A 25161-nucleotide genomic window follows, 5' to 3' on the forward strand; every position below is an offset into this window, starting at 1 on the left:
CCCTTAGTGTTAACAGTTGCCGTGTTTGGCCCATTTTACCTATCACTAAAGACTTGCCATCAGAGCTTATAAAACTCTGAATATGATCAAGCTTATCAGACAACCCATTCGTTTCATTTTTTTCCCCTTGAACATTGCTCTTGGAATCCTCCAGAAGGTCTTCCTTCTCCAGTCTGGATCGCTCACCGGACCTCTTCAGACTTCTCTTTGCCATCCTGCTGAGCATTCCCGCTGTTTCTCTTCCGCACTGGCTGAATTCTCACTGCAATTTAGTCTCCGTCCGTTCTTCCTTCTCCCCGGCTTTCTCCCTTGCGGGTGGAGCATAACCACCCATGGCTTCCTGGCTTCCTGATACGGTGTGCGCAGGAGCGAAATCGGAGCCCTGTACGCCTGGAAACGACCATTTCCTCCCACTTGATGAAAATGTTGCTCAGCAAATGTAAAGTGAATCACTCCCCAGCTCTAGAACCATTCTCAAGTTCCTTTTGATTCCTGATCCTTAATATGAAGATTTTTCTGAAGACTCTTATGACCTCTATTCCTAGTGTAGTGAAATTTATAAAAATATGCATTGGCAATGGATTTTTCCCACTCATTTTCTCAGGTACTTGGTGGGCCCTTTCAAACTTATTCATATCACTCAGTTCTGAACCGTTATCTTGCGTTAGTCCTTTAATAGATTTGTCTTTCTCCCCCTTTCTGAAGCTTCTAGTAGTCAGATATGGGACTCAGGAATGAATTCTGCAATTTTCTCAACATTCTTAGCTTTTCTTATCTTTGTGCTTTCTTACATAGAGGCCAAACCTGATCTCCCAATACTTCAGCTGGAGTTTATTACTTCTGCTGTCATGTTTTATTTCTGAGAGCTCTTTCTTGTCTCTTACTATTCCTTTTCTGTAGCATCCTGTTCATGTCTCATAAATGCAAAATGGTCTCTTAGAAGGTGGCCTCATACACCTGAGGCTATTAATTATGATTTTTGTTTGTAAGTTTCCTTTTGTTCCCCTTACAGTCTCTCATTTGTCTGGGTGCTTTTTAAAATTATTATTAGTTTGTTTATTTTCTATTTATTTTGGCCTCTTTTACTCTGGAAGCTTTCCTCCATGGGCTATTACTTCCCAGCTGCCCCTTTCTATTTAAGAGTGAGGCACCATGAAATCACACACACCAGTGTCAATCTCAGCATGGGGATGGGGGTGCTACGAAGCAGACCCCACTCTTTCATCAGGGCACTCCCCCAAAGGTCCATATGGGCAGGTCTTTTCTCTTGGGCTGCTCAATTTCTCAGATGAGCCTTCCAATAATCTGCACAGGGGGTGTAAGACTGGCTGTCAGACTTCTGCGAGCCAGTGAGGACAGAGGCCGAAATAGCCCTACTGTGTGATATGCAGACTCTCACTGAACCCTGCTGTTTTCAATATTCAGTTAACCATTAAACAACACAGGTTTGAATGGCATGGGTCCACGTATCCACAGATTTTTCTTTGATAAACACAGTATAATACTATAAATGTATTTTTCCCCTATGATTTTCTTAGTAATATTTTTTCTGAAGCTTATTGTAAGCTAACAGTACATGAAATATACAAAGTATGTGTTGATCAACTGTTTACGTTACTGGTAAGGCTTAGCGACCACATTGGTAACCAACAGAGCCAGGACTTGGGTTTTTTGAGTTTAAAGACACTCTTTATACTACTAAGAGATAATTCTATCTCTTAAAAGACAAATGCTATGTCATTTCAATTACATGAAACGTATTAAGACCCATTCAGTACAAATTTTGACTTTCACTTAAATTACAGGCAGTTCTGCTCTCCAAATACTAAAAGTAATTTTCATTTTATAACATATAAGTTATAATGCATTAATTAAAATACATTTAAGTCACTGGGTAAAAGTGAAGAAAAGAAAGATATAAAACCTCATAGTTCCAAATCCTATTACTCTTTTCTATCTAATCAGGTTATAAACATCTGAAATTGAATTTTACATACTAAAGTACCAGATACCCTTTTTCAAATAATCAATATTAACACATATGGAATAGAAAAACCACGATACTCATACGATTCCTGTGTTCAACTAGCGGAACAACGTAACTGGTACAAATACAGAATACCCCTCAGTCCAGCTGTACACGTTCTCATACAGGTCAGCCAGTGCAGGCCAAGGGACACAGCATTCACCCCGTGCTGAGCGCTATTCTTAGCACGTTACCAACCGAATCCTTAACATACCCCTACAAGGTCCTGTACTATCTCCATTTTACAGATGAGAAAACCATGTAACTTCTAGGGTTCACAAGACTTGTACACATGCTGCCCGATTTCCTGCAGAAGTTTCCTTTCAAAATTCTAAGCCTTCCTATTGTGCTCCTTGAAACCTATTGTTTTATAAATAAACTTCTTTACATGATTAACACTTTGACAACAGACTATTTCCCTACTTTTTCATTTAAAATTACAGACAAGCCAAACCATCTCTAACTTGACATCTCGAACTCTGGTATCTTGGGTTGTTCTCTTCTCTTCTGGAGAGGAAGTTCATCTCTTATGCCCCGTGATTGAGTCTGAAAGCCCTTGGGTCCCAGCGCTCACGCACTCATTCAGAAGTCCTATCTGTGAAAAGGACTCCATTCTTAAGGCTGCCACATACCGTCCTGTAATCTCTGTAGTCCAATGCAATTTACAGAAAGCACCTCCAGAAAAATTCATATACTTATAAACTTCTCCAAGCAATTTTACCCACAGCCCCCGTGGGGCTCCTTTCGAAGCTCTTCTGTGTAGAGCCTGCCCACTACCACATCTCACCCCAACCTGGCTGTCTCTTAAAAGGTCTCTCCCTGAACTGCCCCTGACAGAATCGCCTGGAAGGCTAGTCTACAGCAAAACCATTGGAATTAACTTGTCAATTGGGGTTGTCCTACCATGGAGCCCAGGAGTTTGCATTTGAAACACTGCCCAAGGTGATTCTTCTGGCTCATTAACATCTAAGACCCAGCCCTAGGGTCTTAGACCTGGACCTGACCGAAAATTTCAGAATACTCACTTTCATCTCCACCCATCCCTTGGCATTATTCTGGAAAACTATGATGTTAGTGTGATCATCTATAATACCCACATATTAGCTTTGCTTTTTTTTTTTTTTTGAACCTCCTGTATGCCAGTGATTAGCACTTCCTGTCCATGTCAACAACCCACTCCTCCTTGACCGCTACACCCTGGATCCAGAACAACTCAATTTGCCAATAATCTTAAAACCCACAGGGTACTCTGCCCAGCTGATCTTTCTTGCTCTCCCTCCAAATCTGTTCTTAGCCCTAAGCCCGACTCCAATCCCACAACTTCTGCTTTCTTGCACCTATCACAGACACCCCCCCCCCCTTGGCTCTACTCCCTGCTCTGTGCAGGGCAGACCCTGGACTGTCTCAGCACCCTCATCAGCTACCAGGGAGCCCCCGAGCCTGCCCAAGGTGGCACTGTATGAACTGGGATGCTACAGCTAGTCCCATAAGCTGTCACCCCCAGGATTCTCCTCTGCATCAATTCCTATCAGCCCCGTGACAATGGTCGGGAGTATAACTAATACTTACAGAGCTGACTGGGCCTGATGGCTCTTACCTCATCTAATGCTCACAACTCTAGGAAGTGGGTACAGTATCCTCCTCACCGCCAGCCAGAGACACTGAGGCTAAGAGAGATCAAGTAATCGCACAGGGCCTCACAACCAGCGTGTGACAAAGCTGAGCTTCAAACCCCACAAGCCTCTTTCCCCAGCCTGGGCTCAGGTTCCTTTTCTTCCTGCTCTAATAATAAAGGAGGAGAAAAAAAAGAAAAGGGAAAAAGCAGCTCAGGATATGCCACTTGGGAGGAAAAGAGGCCAGGGCTCCTGCAGAATTTTGGGGAGAGCTCCGCCTGCTGCTCTGTTCCCTCCACCTTTGATCCCAGCCTCATCTCCATAAAATGGCAACACACGGTGGTACCAAACCACGTAGGTATATAAAGGCTCTGGAAAGCTTACAAATGAGCTTTACATGTTGCAATCTTTGTCTTTTACTGGCCTGAACTTATAAAGAAGAACATGTAAATGAATACTGCTGACCAACTTTTCAAACTCACCTCTTATTTTTCTTGTAATTTTCCAGCTGTTGGGACTGCATATGTTTGTATCTTTCCAATTCACACTGTCCACATAAATCCTCCAGATTCAGCAGGTGGTTTTCGACTTCCTCAAAGCTAGCCTCTAAATGAGCTGGAAGTGCAGAAGGTCCAAAAAAAATAGAAACAAACGTAAAAAGTCAGAATCTTCGATCACAGAAAAAAAAAAATGTCCAAAAGTTACAAAGTTTAAAATGTTGAAACTGTCTTGCATTTATTCAATATTCTTCATTAAGCTTTCTTTTTTTTTTTTTTTTAAAGATTTTATTTATTAGAGAGAGATCACAACTAGGCAGAGAGGCAGGCAGAGAGAAAGGAAGGGAAGCAGGCTTCCCACTGAGCAGAGACCCCGAGATCATGACCTGAGCCAAAGGCAGAGGCTTTAACCTGCTGAGCCACCCAGGCACCCCTTCATTAAGCTTTCTTGAAGCAAAATAAAATATACTGACCATCTTTAAGATGTACTTCAAATTATCTTGACTTTTTTATATTTCAAGCATTTGCAAATGTAATTTTCCAAAATATTCTACTAACCAGGGTGATGAGGAAACAGAGCATCGTGATTCACCTAATGTGATATCCTAATGATCCCATAAACCACATGTGAATAATCAATTTTCAAAGGAGAATATAGCAAATTATAATTAACACAAATTATACCAAACATAATTTAAAATTTGAGATTCCAAGTGACTTGAGCAGAGCATTTGTTTTGCCGTGGCAAATGGTCCACGGCAATCTTCACAAGTCGCTGCCGAGCTGCACAGACCCGGTAAGCCCAGGGCACAGGCTGCTGGGGAAGAGCCTCAGCTCTGCCCACCAGACCACTAAGGTGTCTACTGTGTCTCTAGGCCACAGAGCTTGGCAGCTTTACTGGAACATGGAGGTCATGTTCCAGTAAAAGCCTTCATTTAAAAAGATCCAAGACCAGCGCCGGCAGAAATTAATTCAGCGCTTTGCCCAAGGTCACCCAGCGACTGAAGGGCAACTGGGAATCAAAACCAAGTCCCTCCTGCACTACAACGATTTCTGAATTGATCGGGCGTTAGTGAACGAGGACTTCCTAGTTGTAGAAGTGAGGGCTGGTTGTTTCCTCCAACAGGAGAGAAGTTTTAGAGGTCCAAGATTTTAGAGAATTCCAGCAGCACTGTGCCAGACACTGGATACAGAGATGAAAAAACAGTCCTTGTGCCAAAGAGCTGAAAGCAGGAGAGCCCTATTTCAACGACACCACGTCCTGGCAGTGAGGCACGCAGCGCTCAGGAAACTCAGAGTGGCGCCGAACACAGAGGACGGAGGTGAGGGGAAGGTCCAGCAAGAGAAGGACCCTCGAATCTGGAAGTCACAGCCCCCCAGTGGGGAAGAGACTAGGCAGCAGAGACGGAGCGAGCTAGCTGTGTAGACCTCCAGTCTCGCCTTCACACAAACAGCTCAATGAAATCACGGCGCATCTAATTCCTCCATGTGTCCGCTGGACGTCCGCAGGCCCGCCCAAAGCAGCTTTTGTAGCATCGGGATTAGACGCAAACTCCACAAATATCCAGGCTACCTATCCAACCTCCCTCTTCTGTTTGGTAGAACTTAGGGCTTAAAGACAGGGACTTGGGGGAAAATAAAATTTTACTGAAAAGTGAAAGCGTGAGGACCGTTTAGTACTCCTTTTCAAAAGCACTTCAGATATTGACGGGTCACCGTAAGTAAACCTGTACGAGGGCTGCAAAGGGCTGACGGTCACGCAGTTCATGGCAGTTTTGAATCTATCTTCCAGGGCCACAAAAGACTTACTAAATGTGAGGGCGCCTGGGTGGCTCAGTGGGTTAAGCCGCTGCCTTCGGCTCAGGTCATGATCTCAGGGTCCTGGGATCGAGTCCCACATCGAGCTCTCTGCTCAGCAGGGAGCCTGCTTCCTTCTCTCTCTCTCTCTCTGCCTGCCTCTCTGCCTACTTGTGATCTCTCTCTGTCAAATAAATAAATAAAATCTTTAAAAAAAAAAGACTTACTATATGTGAGACGTGATCATGGAAAGCCTAACCCGAAACCATATGCAAAATCTAAATTTCAGTCCACGAGGAATTAAATCCAAGTTTTTTAATAATGACCTGAATGATACATAGAGAGTTCATGTGTGTGAAAACTGGCAAAATGAGATTACTGTATTAACTGCTGTTTGCGTTATTTTGTTGTTATTGTTATTACATTAAGTGGAAAAACAAGTAGGCGCCTCAGTCTGGGCGTTAGGGCTACTGGCCCTGAAGAAGCAGTGTTCAGCTCATTCTGTTATAACTAGCTTGACGGGGTCTTAAATGGCGATCATAGCTAATAGGATTATTTAAAAGGCTATTTCACTTTGATTAGTGATAAGAACTAGAATAATTAAATTTAATATGAAATCCATTTAACTCTAAGCTACTTGGTTCCTGCAGTATCATGCATGTTAAGTTGTTATCCTTAGCATACGGGGGACTGGCCAGGAGGAGGGCTTTGAAGCACGCTTGGAAACCAGCTCTACCCCTTACAATGACCTGAGACAACTCATCAGTGAAAAAAGGGCTAACAGTTCACATCTTGCAAAGCTGTCAAAAGGGTCCAATGGGGCCCAGCATATAAACACTATATACTTACATACAAATATATAAAGTGTACCTAACTTAGCACTTGACAGTAATTTATAATTAACTATTAAAAAAAATGCAGAGAAAGGGGCGCCTGGATGGCTCAGTGGGGTAAAGCCTCTGCCTTCAGCTCAGGTCATGATCCCAGGGTCCTGAGATCGAGCCCCACATCGGGCTCTCTGCTCAGCTTGGATCCTGCTTCCTTTCCTCTCTTTCTGCCTGCCTTTCTGCCTACTTGTGATCTCTGTCAAATAAATAAATAAAATCTTTTTTAAAAAAATGCAGAGAAAGGGGCGCTTGGGTGGCTCAGTGGGTTAAAGCCTCTGTGCCTTTGGCTCAGGTCATGATCCCGGGGTCCTGGGATTGAGCCCTGCACCGGGCTCTCTGCTCAGCAGGGAGCCTGCTTCCACCGCCCCCCCGCCTGCCTCTCTGCCTACCTGCGATCTCTGCCTGTCAAATAAATAAATAAAATCTTAAAAAAAAAAAAATGCAGAGAAAAAAAAATGTAAAAAAAAAAAATAGCTGAGTTCCATGAAAGTCATTTACTTATTTTTTTAAAAGAATTCATTTGAGAGAGAGTCCACACACACACTCATGCAAGCAAGGGGAAGGGAGGGCAGCAGACGGGGAGGCAGAGGCAGAGAATCTCAAGCAGGCTCCCCACTGAGCACGGAGCCTGACACAGGGCTCGATCACAGGAACCTGGGATCATGACTTGAGCCAAGACCGAGAGTTGGATGCTCAACTGACTGAGCCCCTCATGCAAATGTCATTTTAAGCAAATAACTCTGCAGACCAGAAATTATCATGTTGTGAACACCTATGGATCTAACAGATCAAAATATCAAGAGAATTATACTCAAAACTATGTTGTTAGACTTAAGATCCCTTGTAAGTGAGGGGCATTAAATTTCAAATGATTTTGCTAAAACGAAAAGTAAGTAATGGAATCAATACTTGTTTCTGTTTTTGAGGACATACACATATGTATTTACGTTTTTATTTTTACTGGGACAGATAGCAACTTGTATTTAGAGGCTAGCTCTGTTGTGATAGAGAACTAGTGAGGCCAGAAACTTGAAGGAAATGACTTGATACCTACGCAGGCCAGTTCATTTCTCACGGAGAGAATCAGTGTTCTAGATACATACTAAACTTGCCACCTTGGTTCACTCTTGTGTTAATAAAATGGCGACCAAGTGGAACATGGGACTGGTTTAGTACCAGCCTGGGACTACGACTAAGAAACAAACGGTACACGCTTCAGAACTGACCGGCAGCTTCATGTTTTTGTTTTGGAATGGCAAATCTAGATCTAAAACACTTGGGAAACCCAGTGTCCATTTCATTGCTACCACAGATTCCTATTTCTGTTCTCTCCTTTTATTAAGTTAAAGCTTTCTGAGTACTTGAAGAATCCAGTGTAGGGTGCTTGGGTGGCTCAGTCGGTTAAGCGTCTGCCTTCAGCTCAGGACATGATCTCAGGACCCTGGGATCAAGCCCTGCATCAGGCTCCCTGCAGGGGGAGGGGGTCGAGGGGGAGCAGGGAGGGCAGGTGGAGGGGGGAGTCTGGTTAAGATTCTCTCTTCCTCTGCTCTATCCCCCTACTCTCACTCAAATCAATAAATAAAATCTAAAAAAGAGAAAAGAATCTAGTTTAAGACCTTTATTTAGAATTCAGATATCTATCACCTCCTCCTCCCGCCCCCACCATGGGCCACAGCCTACTTTTCCAGTCTCACTACTTCCTTCCTTCGGGACCACTCACCACCCTAAGACAGCTCATGCACCTTCCTGTCTCTCTGACTCTGTCTGCTCCTGGGATGCCTGTGCTCGCTGCCCCCCCCCCCTCTCCTATGCTTCCACACCTCTGAACCACACACAGAGCTTAAACCCTGATATTCTACAACTACTTGTACATTCCTGAGTACTCTCTCAGGTTTCAGGAAGGGTCTTAAGGGTATTAACTGTATGTTTGCATGTTTGTATCCCCTAATACCTAGTCTACTGAACTCAACTAAGAATGGCTCTATCCCACTAAAACATCAAATAATAACCACAAAAGCAACCGCATGATTCGTGGTCATCTAACTTAAATATTAGGAGGTTATGCTAAATTTTGTAAAAGGATAAATTAAAACACAGGCAGAGAAGTTAGAAAACATCAGGCAACACAATGGTACTTTGTTCTTGATATGTCAGACCAGGTCCCTTTATCAGTGAGTTAGAGCAAAAAAGCAATGGGAATTTTCCATTTTAACTCTGACTGGCTTGAAATCAGTAATCAGATGCAGAAGAGCTATACTGACAAAAATAAATCTTCCCTTTTTATATTAAAAACTTTAAAAAGTCCTTTTAAATAATTACAAGCATATGTATGTGATGTGTACCTGAATATTTTATATTGCATTTATTCTTTTTTTAATATTTTATTTATTTATTTGACAAAGATCACAAGTAGGCAGACACGTGGGGTGCGGGTGGGGGGAGCAGGCTCCCTGCTGAGCAGAAAGCCCGATGCGGGGCTCGATCCCAGGACCCTGAGATCATGACCTGAGCCAAATGCAGAGGCTTAACCCCCTGAGCCACCCAGGTGCCCCTATACTGCATATAAATGGCAGAAACTAAATGTCCCAGTCACAACCTGCTCATTTTCCAAGACCAAATGAATCGCATATATGAGGAAGCAGACAACCAAACTCAGAATGCATGTGCATAAAACACCAGCAGGCCTCCATAGGCACCTTCACAGGAAGCTCAGACTTGACCACTCTGCTCGCTCGAACAACAGCATATGTCTCATTTACTGATCAGTGGAAAAGATCAGTGGAATTTTATTGTGAAAAGCCATGTGGGAATGCCTGACAGCTGTGCAGGACAGAGCCTCACAAATCTTTGTGAGGAGACCGTCCCAGAGAAAGAGCGATTCTGTCTGGCATTTTTCTTTGGGCCATTTGTTTGAAATACGTATTATCTGCAGGGGAACCACTTACGTATGAAAAATGGGGCGGCACACTAAAATTATTTCATACTTAATGAGTACTTTTCTAACAAAACAAGTAGCCTCAAAGAAGAAAGAAATCTCCTCTGGTTGCAAACCCAGAGGTCACAGAGGCCAGGTACTAAAAGACTTGAAAGAGTCTTCAAATGCTTGCATTACCCTTTTATGTAATATGATAATACAGCAGTGATGGGGAACTTGAAGAAGTGCATTAACTTGCAAACGTTATGGCACAGACGAGATCTGAGGAGCACATGGAAAGGTGTCTAAAGAGAGTTAATGTGCCTCCCGAAGGGCCGAATCCCAGAAAGGAACCTGGACAATAAAAATAACCTAGTTCCCGAGACACTTGTAGCTGGGGCAGTCGTCTGGCTAGAGGCTCTCAAATTCCAGAAAGACAGCCAAACAACAACGCATCAGGTTAGGTCACAGCAAAAGAAAGATACAAACTGAGGCTATGGCTGTCACTCTCACAGCGCTTTGTTATCTAAGAATTCACAGATTCTTCTGCTCTGGAAGAAGAGAACAGTCTTTCCAAAGTAGGTCACTTAAAATAAACTAAGCGAGAGCAAAAACTCCGAGGGGCCCTTGACGTGTTAAACTTCAATACATGAACAGGCTGAGGCTACCCTCTAGTGGAAGTTCAAGAGAATTCAATACTTTCCACACATTTTACCAGTTTTATGACAACATGGACACTGGTTATGTCAGGAGAAGCACGTCTGTAGAAGCTGGTTGACAACATTCCATTTTTTTTTTTCCTCCTCATACATGATCTACCGTGTGTGGCTTTGCATCCTACCCAGTTTTACACGATAAGCTCAGTTGAGTAACATCCACCTGAACCCTTCTGTCAAAGAAGAGTGGTTTTGTACATTTGCAAAGGCTGGAGAGACTTCGCTAGAATGTCGGCATCTGCAGGTACCCAGTCCCGTGCAGTGCTGTAATCCCCGCGCCGACCCGAGCCCACGGCACACGATACATGTCTCACTAGGTACTAAGTACTGAGCTGAGTGCTCTCCGTACATGTCATCTTGTTCAACCCTCCAGCCACCCTCTGAAGCAGGAACTCTCATCCCCTTTCTGCAAGGAAACAAGCCTGGAGTGCTCAAGAAGCCTGCACGGGCTGCCATATGCGGCTGTGGTATTGGGACCCAAACCCAGATATGAGAGAAGTTCACGGCCCTTATTCTCCAGTTCCCAGCGTATCGTCATCATTTTTTTTTTAAACATCAAACTACCAGTAATTATCTATTACACAGGCTTATGTGAGATGAATGGCTCCCACTCCATTTGAAAAAAAAAAAAAAAAAATGAAGGGATTATCCAGTCTTACATCACAATTCCTGGGCATCAGGTAAATCAGGAGTCATGTTTATTATTAAGGCACAGTTAAAAGCATCATCAAGGTTCAGATTGCTCACATCACATAAGTCCTTTACTCTGTAATTAAAGGGCAGACGGTCTAGAGGTCAGAGCAAGACTGAAAAGGACATGTAGGGGCGCCTGGGTGGCTCAGTGGGTTAAGCCACTGCCTTCGGCTCAGGTCATGATCTCAGGGTCCTGGGATCGAGTCCCGCATCGAGCTCTCTGCTCAGCGGGGAGCCTGCTTCCCTCTCTCTCTCTCTCTGCCTGCCTCTCCATCTACTTGTGATTTCTCTCTGTCAAATAAATAAATAAAATCTTTAAAAAAAAATAAAAATAAATAAAAATAAATTTAAAAATAATAAAAAAAAAAGGACATGTAGCCCAGAAGATGCCGGGACCCACTGGATACGGTATCAGATCTGACAGGGAAAGAGCACAAAGTTCAAAGAAGTTAAGGGAACTCTGGGACTATAGACAGGTCAGTTACTATTTCCTAGTTTTTAAATTTTTAAAAATAATTTGCTTGACTATTTAAGCCTTGTTCTATTATGTCAAAGTATTCAGGTGATAAGAGAGATTCTGAAGCTGCCAAAAAATAAAAGAATCCAGCAATATATGAGCAAACATGTAAAACACTGGGTCCCAAAAATAAATAAATAAATAAATAAAATAAAACACTGGGTTCCAATATCTAGGAATGGTACATACTCCTTAAAATGAACTCATTCTGGTGGCTCAGTGGGTTAAGCCTCTGCCTTCAGCTGAGGTCATGATCTCAGGGTCCTGGGATCGAGCCCCATATCAGGCTCTCTGCTCGGCGGGGAGCCTGCTTCCCCCCACCCCTCACTGCCTGCCTCTCTGCCTACTTGTGATCTCTCTCTCTGTCAAATAAACAAAATCTTAAAAAAAAAAAAAAAAAACCTCATAAACTACATTAATGATATAGATATATGTTTATATAACCTACCCTACCAAACTTGCCTTTAAAATATTTTCCTATTGTAAAGAATATCAGCACCCAGTCCAAGATGTTTAAGTTGTTATCTAAAAGTCTCAATTTCAAAGTCAACAGACAGGAGGCCCTCAGACTTCCTGTTCTGTCTGTTCTACAGCTGGGTACGTCACTGGGACAGTACTGTATACAGCATAATGTAGACAGCAGTATATATTAATTACTAACTGTATGTATCAGACAAAGAACAGCAGCACAGTGAAAACCACAGATAGCATGTATTTCAAATGCTAATGGTAATTCAGACTGGCAACAGATATGAAAACCACCTAGATTTGAGCTATTTTTAAGCAAACAGAATAAACTCTTCAAAATGAGCATACTTCATTTTACAGTGCTTCGCAGATACTGTGTTATTTACAAATTCAAAGTTTGTGACCACCCTGCTTGGAGCAAGGTTAGTGGTGCCATTTTTCCAACAGCATTTACTCACTGCATGTCTCTATGTCCCATTTTGGTAACTCTCATGATATTTCAAACTTTATTATTACTGTGGTGATCTGTGATCAGTAATCTTTGATGTTGCCACTGTCACTGATCTGAGATGCCATGAACCACACCTATAAAAGACAGCGAACTTAACTGATAAATATTGGGTGTGTTCTCTCTACCAAGGGGCCGCTCCCCCCACCCCCTCCCCGGAACCTCCCTAGTCCCTGAGACTCAACAATACTGAAATGAGGCCAATTAATAACCATACAATGGCCTTTAAGTATTTAAGTGAAAGGAAAAGTCATATGTCTCTCACTTTAAATCAAAAGCTAGAAATGATTAAGCTCTGTGAGGAAGGCATTGATGAAAGCTGAGACAGGTTGAAAGCAGCAAGGCCTTTTGCACCAAGCAGTTAGCAAAGGTGTGAATGCAAAGAGAAAGTTCTTGAAAGAAATGAAAAGTACTACTCTAACAAACCCACGAATGATAAGAAAGCAAAACAGTCGTATTGTCAACATGGAGAAAGTTTGAGCGGTCTGGACAGATCAAACCAGCCACAACATTCCTTTAAGCCAAAGTCTACTCCGAAGCCAGGCCCTGACTCTATTCAGCTCCTTGGAGGCTGAGAGAGGTGAGGAAGCTGCTGAAGAAAAGTCTGAAGCCAGCAGAGGTTGGTTCAAGGAAGAAACCATCTCTGTAACACCAAGTGCCAGGTGAAGCAGCAGGTGCGGAGGGAGAAGCTGCAGCAAGTTCTCCAGAAGATCAAGCTGAGAACTAATGCAGGCACCAAGCACAGGTTTTCGATGCAGATGAAGCAGCCTTGTCGTGGAAGAAGATGCCCCCCAGGACTTCTGTAGCTGGAGAGGAGAAGCCAATGCCTGCCTTCAAAGCACAGGCTGACTGTCTTGTTAGGGGCCAATGCAGCTACAGACTTGACGTTGAAGCCAGTGCTCATTCACCGTTCTGAAGACTATAGGTTCTTTAAGAACATTGTGCTCTATAAATGGAACAACAAAGCCTGATGACAGCACATCTGTTTGCAACATCGTTGACTATTTCAAGCCCACTCTTGAGAACTTCTGCCCAGGAAAAAAGATTCAAAATATGACAGCTCACTGACAACACACCAGGTCACCCAGGAGCTGGTGGAGATGGACATGATGTATGCTGTTCTCATGCCTGCTGACACAACATCTGTTCTGCAGCCCGTGGATCAAGGAGTCATTTTGACTTCTAAGTCTTATTTCTTAAGAGAGACATTTTGTAAGGCTGAAGTTGCCATAGACAGTGATTCCTCTGGTTTATCTCAGCAAAGCAAATTGGAAATCTTCCAGAAAGAACTCACCATTCTAGATGCCAGTAAAAGCATTTGTGACTTATGAGAAGAGGTCAAAATGTCAACAAGAACAGGAGTTTGGAAGAAGCTGATTCCCACCCGCAAGGATGACTTGGAGGGGTTCAGGATGTCAGTGGTGGACGTCACCACAGAAGTGGTGGAAAGAGCTAGAGAACCAGCGTTAGACGTGGAGCCTGAAGATGGGACTGAGCTGCTGCGTCTCGTGATCAAACCTCATGAGGAGAGGCTCGTTATGGATGAGGAAAGAAAGTGGTTTCTTGAGATGGAAGCTTCTCTGGGTGATGATGCCGTCAAGACTGTTTAACGACAGTGAGTGATTTAGAATATGACATAAATTTAGTGGATCGGGCAGCAGCAGGGTTGGAGAAGACTGGCTTCAATTCGGAAAGACGTTCTACTGTGGGTAAAATGCTACCAAACAGCATCACAAGCTACAGGGAAATCATGAAAGTCAGAGTCAATCGATGAAGCCAACTTCATCACTGTGTTATTTTAAGAACTTCCACAGCCACCCCACCTTCGGCAACCAGCACCCTGGCCGGTCGGCGGCCAGCAGCACGGACGCAAGACCCTCCACCAGCAGGAAGACGGCAACTCGCTGGAAGCTGAGGTATTGGCATTGTTCAGCAATGATGTATTCTTTTTTTAATATTTATTTTAGAGACAGAAAGAGAGTGTGTGAGACAGAAGATCTGTAAGGCAGAGGGAGAGGGAGAAAAAAATCCCAATCCATACTGAGCAGACAGCCCGACACCGGGCTCAATCCCAGGACCCCAAGATCACAACCTGAGCCAAAACCCGGAGTCAGACACCCACCCAGGCACCCCAGCCACGAAGTACTTTTTAATTAAGGTACATAATTTTTTAGACATATACTAGTACACACTTAACAGACAATAATGTAAACATAACTTTTATATGAGCTGGAAAACCAAAAAAATTCATCTGACTCCCTTGATCGCAATATCTGCTTTACTGCCCTGGCCTGGAACCAAGCCCCACAGTATCTGAGGCACGCCTGTATATTCTGTTTTAAGAAAGGCTTATATAAACTGCATTTCCCAAGCAGAGTTAACTAGGAGAATAATTAGAATTGGGGCAAAATGCCCTTAATCAGTAAAGTGGTATCAAACCAAGAACACCTATCCACAGCGTTGACTCGCAGCTAGGAAAGAAGAAGAGAGGTTTTCCGGCCTGTAAAGAAATACATAACCCATTTAAAGCCAATGATGCAGACAGATGCAGGAAGATAGGCCAAAATAAAGTGGCTAAAAAGAAAATCCCAAATGTCTTGGGAGGCTATTTCTCTATTGAGCCATCAAAGGCTTGAGACGATCATTACTATACCCACAAGAGGGAAGTGCAGCAGCGGGCAACCACAGCTTTTTTACATTTCTCTTAAGACCCAGAATCTCTTTTTCATGCCCTGTCTTCAGAAACAACAAAACATGGGCTCCAGGTGATGCCTGTAACAGCCAGGGCTTTCAGAATACAGTTCACGGGGGTGCCCGGGGGCAGAGTCTGTTATGCGTCTTGATTCTTGGTTTTGGCTCTGGTGGTGATCTCAGGTCCCACACTGGGATCTGCCTTCAACTCAACTTCTCTCTCCCTCTTCCTCTACACTTCCCACTCACGCTCTCTCAAATAAATAATAAATCTTAAAAAAAAAAAAAAAAAAAAAAAGGAAGAAGAAGAAGAAGAGCATCTAGTTGATGAGGCTGATAATTGCCAGCCTGTCTCATCCCCCACTAAGGACATCATCTCTGTGACTGGGATCCTGGAACCACGACTTATTAACTGTGCCACCCTGAGCAACTCATGAGACTTGCTTTCCTTAGCTATAAAATAGGATAGTAATAGCTACTTTTAAAGGGTTCATGTGAGGATTACAGATCATGTTTGTAGAGCACCTCTCAGTCTCTGACTTATGACAGGTGCTGTAAATGTTAGCTACTGTTCTCAGCTACACCATTCCCAATGCCATTCAGGTCCATTTTATCCGCACACACATAAAAACAGTGTTACGACAAATTACTGGCTTTGTAAACCATTTTTGTTTTGCTTAAGAAGGGTAATATAGAAAACCAGAAAGAGATGACAGGATATCTGTACCTTCTTACCTATAAGACTGAATCAGGTTATTGGCCTGGGAAGTTTATTTCCTGCATAGATACTCCTACCTCTTATACTTCACTAAGATCTTAAGCTCGGTTCAGAAAAGTGAGCCACAGTATTATCCCATCATGTGGCGCTATCAAACAGAAAAGGGAATTTTTTGACTATAAACCCAAGAAATGAAGAATATCAGCAAAATTTATTCCAATGAAAACAAAACAGTATGAACCTCCTCAGGTATAAATTGAGCCAAACAAGCACCCTCATTTGCCTGGGTTTGTTTCATCGCTCAAGTGTTCAAGGAGAGGGGAAAAAAAAAAACACATTTCAAGACATAAAGCTCTAAGCAGACCTCATTTTTAAAGCAATAACTTCCAGAGTACATTCTACAACCAGAACAAAGTCACTATAACCCCTTTTATTTTATATATTTGTACTTTTTATTTTTTTTTTTAAGTAGGCTGCACACCAAACGCGGGGCCCAATGCGGGGTTCAAATTCATGACCCTGAGATCAAGACCTGAGCTGAGATCAAGCGTCAGAAACTTAACCACCCGAGCCACCCAGGCGCCCTGTATATTTATCCTTTTACACTGAGATATAATGTCACACACACACACACACACCCGAGTCACTCTAAGAATCAAAAAATTATAATTGTGCTTCCTGAGCTGAACAGAGGCAGAAAAGGTTAGTGATTTATTTTCGAAATAATTTCTGTACTTTCAAACTATTTACGGTCCAATCCTCTGTTAATCAGACATGAAATTATAGTTACAAGTTACAGTTACAAGTTATTGTTAGAAGTCACTCTTTTCCAAAAAATCATATTAACTAAGAAGTTAATGTATTCTTAGAGGGCTTTGAAAGTCTTCCCATTTCTGTCCAAATTACTCCCCTTCCTCAAAGTGATGGACATGATACAAACATGAAACTCACTCAGACTGGCTGTCATGGATTCTAAATCCGCTACTAAGCCGGGAAGCTGCTGGAGCTGCTCCTGTAACTGGACCAGGCTCGCCCTCTTCTTCTCCCAGTGCGCTGAGAGCATAACCACCTCGCTGTCCACCAGCTGCAACACAGAGGAGCAAGGGCAAAGTCAAAGCAGATTTCAGGCACCAGGAAATGACAGCAGAATGAGGGTTACTCAATGTTATCTTTAAAACCCCTCCACTGAGTGTCCACAACAGGACACCCCCCCCCCCCCCAGAGAAAACTGGACTTGTTTTCTTTCTTAGAAAAGCACCAGCTTCACATTCAGTGCAGAAAACGTCAAATTACTGCTTGTCCCGCTGCATCATAACCCGGAGAAGAGAAAGTCCAGAACTGACCTTAGAAATCACTAAGTATACCCTGTTTTTAAGGAAACTATGTATTTGAAAATCCAAATCTAGAAAAAATAAATAAAAAACCCAACACTAACAACCGAAAAGAAAACACGACAACCCAAACCACAATTATCGGATAATTATGTGCTTTACAAAAGGGCTTTTATGAACAGAAAAGTTACTGAATCCATTTAGAATATATACAATTGAATTTATATTTAAACAGCAACACACTGCAAAAAGTAACGTAAACAGTACTTGTATGTGAAGGAATTAAGGCAACTGACTGATTCCAGAAAAAATGAGGGAAAGCACTGTTAACAGAGAAGGAATTCAGACGTAAAGCTCCTGATAGCATGGCTGTGACATACCAGACAGGCCTGAAAGAACGCTAACCTCTTCTACTGAATACTATACAGAAAATGGCAATCGGGAGTTTCTCCCAGACAATTCTGTTTTGGTCTTAACATAACGGGAGGGAAAGCGCTTAGAATAAGATTTAGAAGGAGCACAGAGAGGTCATCTTTTGAAAACACCACCAACAATAAGCAAGAATTGTCAAAGATAACCACAATAGTACAGTAAATACAAAGACTGCAAAATTCCTTATATAACAGAAGGAAATGCATTTGAATTTTATCTGTAAGTCAGAGTTCACAATTCAGTTAAAAAAAAAAAATAAAAAGGCAATTTACTCATCCCGAGATTAAGATTTCTCAAGCGAGAACATGAATACAACAAATTTTTTTAAAAGCCTTTTTTTAAAAAAAGATTTATTTGAGAGAGAGAGAGCACACGCGCACGTGCACCTGTGCACACACAAGCTTGGAAGGAAGGGCAGAGGGACAAGCAGACTCCCTGATGAACGCAGAGCCCCATGTTGGACTTGAATCCAGGACCCGGAGATCATGACCTGAGCTGAAATCAAGACTCAGATGTTTAACACCGAGTCACCCAGGCACCCCTGAACACAAATTCTTACTATATCCCACTAAGGTAACAAATTACTTTAGAGAAATAAAAATATCAAAATCAAGTGCAAAGTTACTTGTACGTAGTGCTAGATTGCTTCAGTTTCTACATTTTAATATTCTAGAAATTCCAACATGGCAACAAAAGAACTAAGCTCCGACAGAGGGGTTAAAAGCTGCCTAGTTTCCTTACTGTGTCCCCTGGCTCACACACCTCCCCACTACTTTTTGGCCCATCCTGGAGAGAAGACCACGTCATCTCTCCAGGACAAGCCTCCACTGAGCTGGAAAGGTGACACTAAGCTCTACCCAGGTGGCACAGCTCATTAATTTCATATACTTAAAAATGCATATTGCTAACCACTTTTATAAAGATGGCTAAGAGTAGTTTAAGAAATGCTGAGCGATGCTACTATATCTGGCTGTGCAGTGATAAGAAAACTAAGGCCTGACACAAGGATCTGTGTCCCTAAAATTCATCTGTACAACTTGTACTGACCGCTCCCTGTCTGCCAGGCACTGTTCAGGCTACGGAGATGTAACGGTGAACAAAACAGGGGCGCCTGGGTGGCTCAGTGGGTTAAGCCTCTACCTTCGGCTCAGGTCATGATCCCAGGGTCCTGGGATCGAGCCCCACATCGGGCTCCCTGCTCAGCGGGGAGCGTGCTTCCTCCTCTCTCTCTGCCTGCCTCTCTGCCTGCTTGTGATCTCTGTCTGTCAAATAAACAAATAAAATCTTTAAAAAAAAAAAATAAAATCCTGCCCCTTGGGGGCTTAAATCCTCGCAGCAGGTCTCCCAAATTAGTTCCACTTTTTAAACTCTAAAATAATAATAATAATAATAATAATTCCTGGATCACAGGGCTGATTTAAGGCTAAATATATTTTTCCTGGTACATGGTGTATTTTTTTTTATAAAGTCTTGAAATCTTAACTACCCTGGTTAATTAGGTTACTTTGAAAAATCGAAAACAATTTTTTTTATATTAACCACTTCTTACTGAAAGTGCAACATAAATATTAAAACAACTACAATCTAGTTCACGGCTTCCACAAAATTGAAAATTATATTTTCAACACAGGATAGAAGCAGCATATACAGAAAAAAATATAAAAATATACTAAAACACCGCTTTTATTTAAAAGAATGAGATAAATTATGCAATAATACTAAAAACATTTCGAGCATTTTCTATGGGCCAAGTCCTATGCTAAGCAATTTACATATATTATCTCATTTAGACCACACAGCAACCTTATAAACTAAGCACTTCTAGCACCTCCATTTTACAGATGAAGGCCCTAAGGTGTAATGAAGCTATGTCTCTTTTCCAAGGTCCTCCGTGAGGTCAATCCTCCCATGGAATTTGACACTCAAGTCCAGGCCCTCACTCAGTATTCTAGAGATTGTGCTACAGGAGTGTAGGCAAGGAAGAAGTGAGAATCTAGCAGAAGAAAACATTCTAAAAAACCATACTTCAACTCTACTTAATGATAAGAAATGATCTATCACCAGAAGGCCAGTTTTTCCACCTCTAAATAAACAATTCTTGAATAAAGCCAGATCAAACACCAGGAAATCAAACTCAAACAATTAAAGCAAACCCGCTGTGCTTCATTCCAAAATTCCTTCCCACGGACACTGGAGCAGGAGCATGAAGACAAGAGGAGAATACCAAACTCAACAGCTCAGTGTTTTGGAGTACACAATTTCATGTGATTTCTAAACAACTTCATATGGTAAGCAAGGTAGGTAGTGTTACGTCATTTTATAGACGGGGAAACCAACAACAGAGAAACCAAGTCAGGGGCCCAAGGTCAAATGGACTAGCGCAGAAAGTAGGATTTCCATCACCCAGTTCAGTGAACTTTCTGCCGCAGCCAGAGAAGAGCCACACTGGACCAGACAGTGAAGCATGTCTCATTTAACCAGCTTACACTTCAAACTGTTCAACCATGAACCTTAGGAGTTCAACATGAAGGCAAGCAAATATTTCACAGCAATAGGAATCAGAAGCAAATAATGCACTGGAAGTCTAGCTTTTAAAAACTGCCCTCAACGTTATTATTTTTTATTTATAATATTGCTAAGAAAAAAAAGTCAAAGAACTTGTTAAAAAAAAAAAAAGTGTAGAAAATGCCTAAAGTTATTATTGGCTACAAGATACTGTCTGAATTTTAAGACTATGTAGTAAGAAATAGCCTTAAAGGAAATAAGTATAAAATAACTTGTCAAAAAAGAATGACTGATTCTTAAGTATATTTGCCCTGGCAGGTTGTTCGGCCTTTCACATGAGCACAATCTGACAAAATATAACTCATCATAGGTTTAACACTATGCGTATCAAAGATACACATTTAAAAAACTTACGTATGTCTCAACAATACATCAGAAGGCCTGTGGACTCTGAGAAACAAACTGAGGGTTTTGGAGGGGAGGTGGCCTGGAGTTTGGGGGAGCCAGGTGGTGGGTATTATGGAGGGCACTTACTGCATGGAGCACTGGGTGTGGTACATAAACAATGAATTCTGGAACACTGAAAAGAAATTTTAAAAAGTTTTTAAAAATTAAAAAAAATACATCAGGTTTTAAAATAAGTTTTCTTTTTTTAAAGATTCATTTGTGAGAATCTGGAAGAAATGGACGCATTCTAATAACATATAAACTACCAAACCCGAAACAGAAAGAAATAGAAAACCTAAACAGACCCATAACCAGCAAAGAAAATGAAGCAGTAATCAAAAATCTCCCAACAAACAAGAGCCCAGGGCCAGATGGCTTTCCAGGGGAATTCTACCAAACATCTGAAGAAGAATACCGTTTCAAAAAACAGAAATGGAAGGAAAACTTCCAAACTCATTTTATGAGGCAAGCATTACCTTGATCCCCAAATGAGATAAAGATCCCACCAAAAGGACAACTACAGACCAACATCCCTACTGAACATGGATGTCAAAATTCTCAACAATATTCTCACCAAAATGCTACCCAATAGGATCCAACAGTGCATTAAAAAGATTATTCACCGCAACCAAGTGGGATTTATTCCTGGGCTGCAAGGCTGGTTCAACACCAGCAAATCAATGTGATACAATACATTAATAAAAGAAAGGACAAGAATCATATGATCCTCTCAACAGACAAAGAAAAAGCATTTGACAAAGTACAGCATCCTTTCTTGATTAAAACAGTATAGGGATAGAGGGAACATATCTCAATACCATAAAAACTATATATGAAAAGCCCATAGCAAATATCATTTTCAATGGGGAAAAACAAAGCTTTTCCCCCTAAGGTCAGGAACATGACAGGGATGTCCACTATAACTACTGTTGTTAACATAGTACTAGAAGTCTTAGCCTCAGCAATCAGACAACAAAAAGAAATGAAAGGCATCCAAACTGGCAAAGAAGACATCAAACTCTCACTCTTCGCAGATGATATGATACTCTACGTGGAAAATCCAAAAGACTTCACCCAAAATTTCCAGAGCTCATAGAGGAAAACAGCAAAGTGGCAGAATATAAAATCAATGCACAGAAATCAGTTGCATTTCTAAACACTAAGAAAGAAGAGAAATTAAGGAATCTATTCCATTCACAATTGCACCAAAAACCACATGACTAGGCATAAACCTAACCAAAGAGGCAAAGGATCTGTATTCAGAAAACTATAAAGTACTCATGAAAGAAATTGGGAAAGATACAAAGAAATGGAAAAATGTTCCGTGTTCATGGATTGGAAGAACAAATACTGTTAAAATGCCTATGCTACCTAGAGCAATCTATACATTCAGTGAAATCCCTTTCAAAATACCATCAACATTCTTCACAGGGCTGGAACAAATATCCTAAAATTTGTATGGAACCAGAAAAGATCCTGAACAGCCAAAGGAATGTTGAAAAAGAAAACCAAAGCTGGTGGCATCACAATTCCGGACTTCTAGCTCTATTACAAAGCTGTAACCATCAAGACCGTATGGCACTGGCACAAAAACAGACACACAGATCAATGGAACAGAATAGAGAGCTCAGAAATGGACCCTCAGCTCTATGGTCAACAAAGCAGGAAAACATGTCCAATGGAAAAAAGACAGTCTCTTCAATAAATGGTGTTGGGAAAATTGGACAGCCACATACAGAAAAATGAAACTGGACCACTTTCTTATACTACACACGAAAATAGCCTCCAAATGGATGAAAGGCCTAAATGTGAGACAGGAATCCATCAAAACCCTAGAGATTTTCTGTGACTGTGACCTCGGCCTCAGTAATTTCTTGCTAGACACATTGCAAAAGGCAAGAAAAACAAAGGCAAAAATGAACTATTGGGACTTCATCAAGATGAAAAGCTTTTTGCACTGCGAAGGAAACAGTCAACAAAACTGAAAGACAACCTACAGAAGGGGAGCAGATACTTGGAAATGTCTTATCAGATAAAAGGCTAGTATCCAAAATCTTTAAGAAACTTACCAAATCCATTACCCAAAGAACAAATAATCCAATCAAGAAATGGGCAGTAGACATGAACAGACATTTCTCCAAAGAAGACATACAAATGGCCAATAGACACATGAAAAAAATGTTCAATGTTGCATTTCTAAACACTAAGAAAGAAGAGAAATTAAGGAATCTATTCCATTCACAATTGCACCAAAGACCACATGACTAGGCATAAACCTAACCAAAGAGGCAAAGGATCTGTATTCAGAAAACTATAAAGTACTCATGAAAGAAATTGGGAAAGATACAAAGAAATGGAAAAATGTTCCGTGTTCATGGATTGGAAGAACAAATACTGTTAAAATGCCTATGCTACCTAGAGCAATCTATACATTCCCAATCACTATACAGAGCCCAATCACTGAGCATCAGGGAAATACAAATCAAAACCACAATGAGATACCACCTCACACCAGTCAGAATAGCTAAAATTAACAAGTCAGTAAACGACAGAACCTGCTTACACTGTTGGTGGGAATGCAAGCTGGTGCAGCCACTCTAGAAAACAGCATGGAGGTTCCTCAAAAAGTTAAAAATAGAGCTATCTTACTACCCAGCAATTGCACTACTAGGTATTTACCCCAAAGATACAAATGTAGTGATCCAAAGGGACACCTGCACCCCAATGTTTATAGCAGCAATGTCCACAATAGCCAAACTATGGAAAGAGCTCAGATGTCCATCAACAGATGAATGGATAAACATGTGGTATATATACACATATACAGTGGAATATTACTCGCCAGCAAAAAATGAAATCTTGCCATTTGTAACGATGTGGATGGAACTAGAGGGTGTTATGCTAAATGAAATAAGTCAGTCAGAGAAAGACAATTATCATATGATCTCACTCATATGTGGAATTTAAGAAACAAAATAGAGGAGCATGGGGAAGGGAAGAAAAAATAAAACAAGATGAAATCAGAGAGGGAGGCAAACCATAAGAGACTCTGTTTTGTTTTAAACTATAAGAGACTCTTAATCATAGGGAACAAACTGAGGGTTGCTGGAGAGGCCGGGGGGAGGGGTGGAGGATGGGGTAACTGGGTGACGGGTATTAAGGAGGGCATGTAATGTAATGCACACTGGGTGTTATATATAAATGATGGATCACTGAATTCTACCTCAGAAACTAACAATACTTGAATTCAAACAAAAAATTTTCTTCGTAAAAGATTTATACACACACATGCAGGGGGTAGGGAGAGAGAGAGCATGAGCCAGCATGTGCAGGCTATGGGTAGGGGTAGAGGGACAGGGAAAGAGAGTCTTAACCAGATTCCATGCTGAGTGTAGAGCCCAACACAGGGCTTGATCTGAAGGGCAGCAACCCCAGGACCCTGAGATCACCACCTGAGCTGACCAAGAGTTGGATACTTAACCGGCTATGCCACCCAGGCACCCCAAAATTTTCATTTTTAAAGCTGAGTACTGTATTTCTGGAAAGCAACAGAGGCACTTTTGATCAGATGGGGGTCTCAAAACAAGTCTATGAATAAATTTAACATTACTAAATAGCCTAAATTCAACAACATACCTTACAGGAAATTCTTTCTCCTATATATATTTTTTAATTTTTTTCTCCTATATATTTAATATAAAAATACTTCTTACAATCAAAAGAATTATTTCTTAAGGCCCCCCTACAAGATACAGTCTTCACCGAGCACTGTGGGACTCCTCTATGCTGATTCACATAGACGCAGTCATTCGCTAATTTTCACCACTGTACGATATTTGATTTTATGAATGATACTGTAATTTAATCTGTAGATAGACCGCGGGACTGTCTCAAGTTTCAAAAAACCTGCTCAAGCATTCTGGTACAAATCTCCTGGTGCATGCAGTCAAGTCTCACCAATGACTTACGGAGGCATCCGAGGTACTGGTCTCATCTCAAAGTGGCTCAGTGGGCCTTGGGGTCATCAGACCACCCAGCCTAGCTACCTCTGACTTCAAATAGCCTCATCTGCTTACTGTGTAATAAAGACCATGGCAACATTATCAGAGGAAATATGTGCCACACCAGTACTATTAGGGGAAAGTGTGAGGTGTGAGATGAAAATACTCTGCAGATGTCCCTCCAGGTGCAGAACTGCTGTTGGAGAGGTATCTTCCAACGTCAACTCCTACTTAACGCCAAGGTCTGTTTTTCATTTTGTTTTTTTAAATTTTTTAAAAAGTTTTATTTATTTGATGGAGAGAGAACACAAGTGGGGTCAGGGGGTGCGGCAAAGAAAGAGGGAGAAGCAGACTCCTCAGGGAGCAGGGAGCCCAATGCAGGGCTGGATCCCAGGACCCC

At 41.8% G+C, this 25161-nt stretch overlaps 1 protein-coding gene across 2 annotated transcripts in view; it reads right to left on the minus strand.

The window, feature by feature from the left end:
* DTNBP1 (dystrobrevin binding protein 1) overlaps positions 1–25161 on the minus strand; it is a 131193-nt gene that overhangs the window by 76315 nt on the left and 29717 nt on the right. For both annotated transcript variants that reach the window (XM_082731837.1, XM_082731838.1), the window contains exons 5-6: positions 16997–17129; positions 4122–4254 (exon numbers count right to left, since the gene is read on the minus strand). In XM_082731837.1, the coding sequence (XP_082587963.1) occupies positions 4122–4254; positions 16997–17129 (266 nt within the window). The remainder of the gene's footprint in view (positions 1–4121; positions 4255–16996; positions 17130–25161) is intronic.

Source organism: Mustela nivalis (assembly GCF_964662115.1).
Source record: "Mustela nivalis genome assembly, chromosome: 5".
NCBI lineage: Eukaryota > Metazoa > Chordata > Mammalia > Carnivora > Mustelidae > Mustela > Mustela nivalis.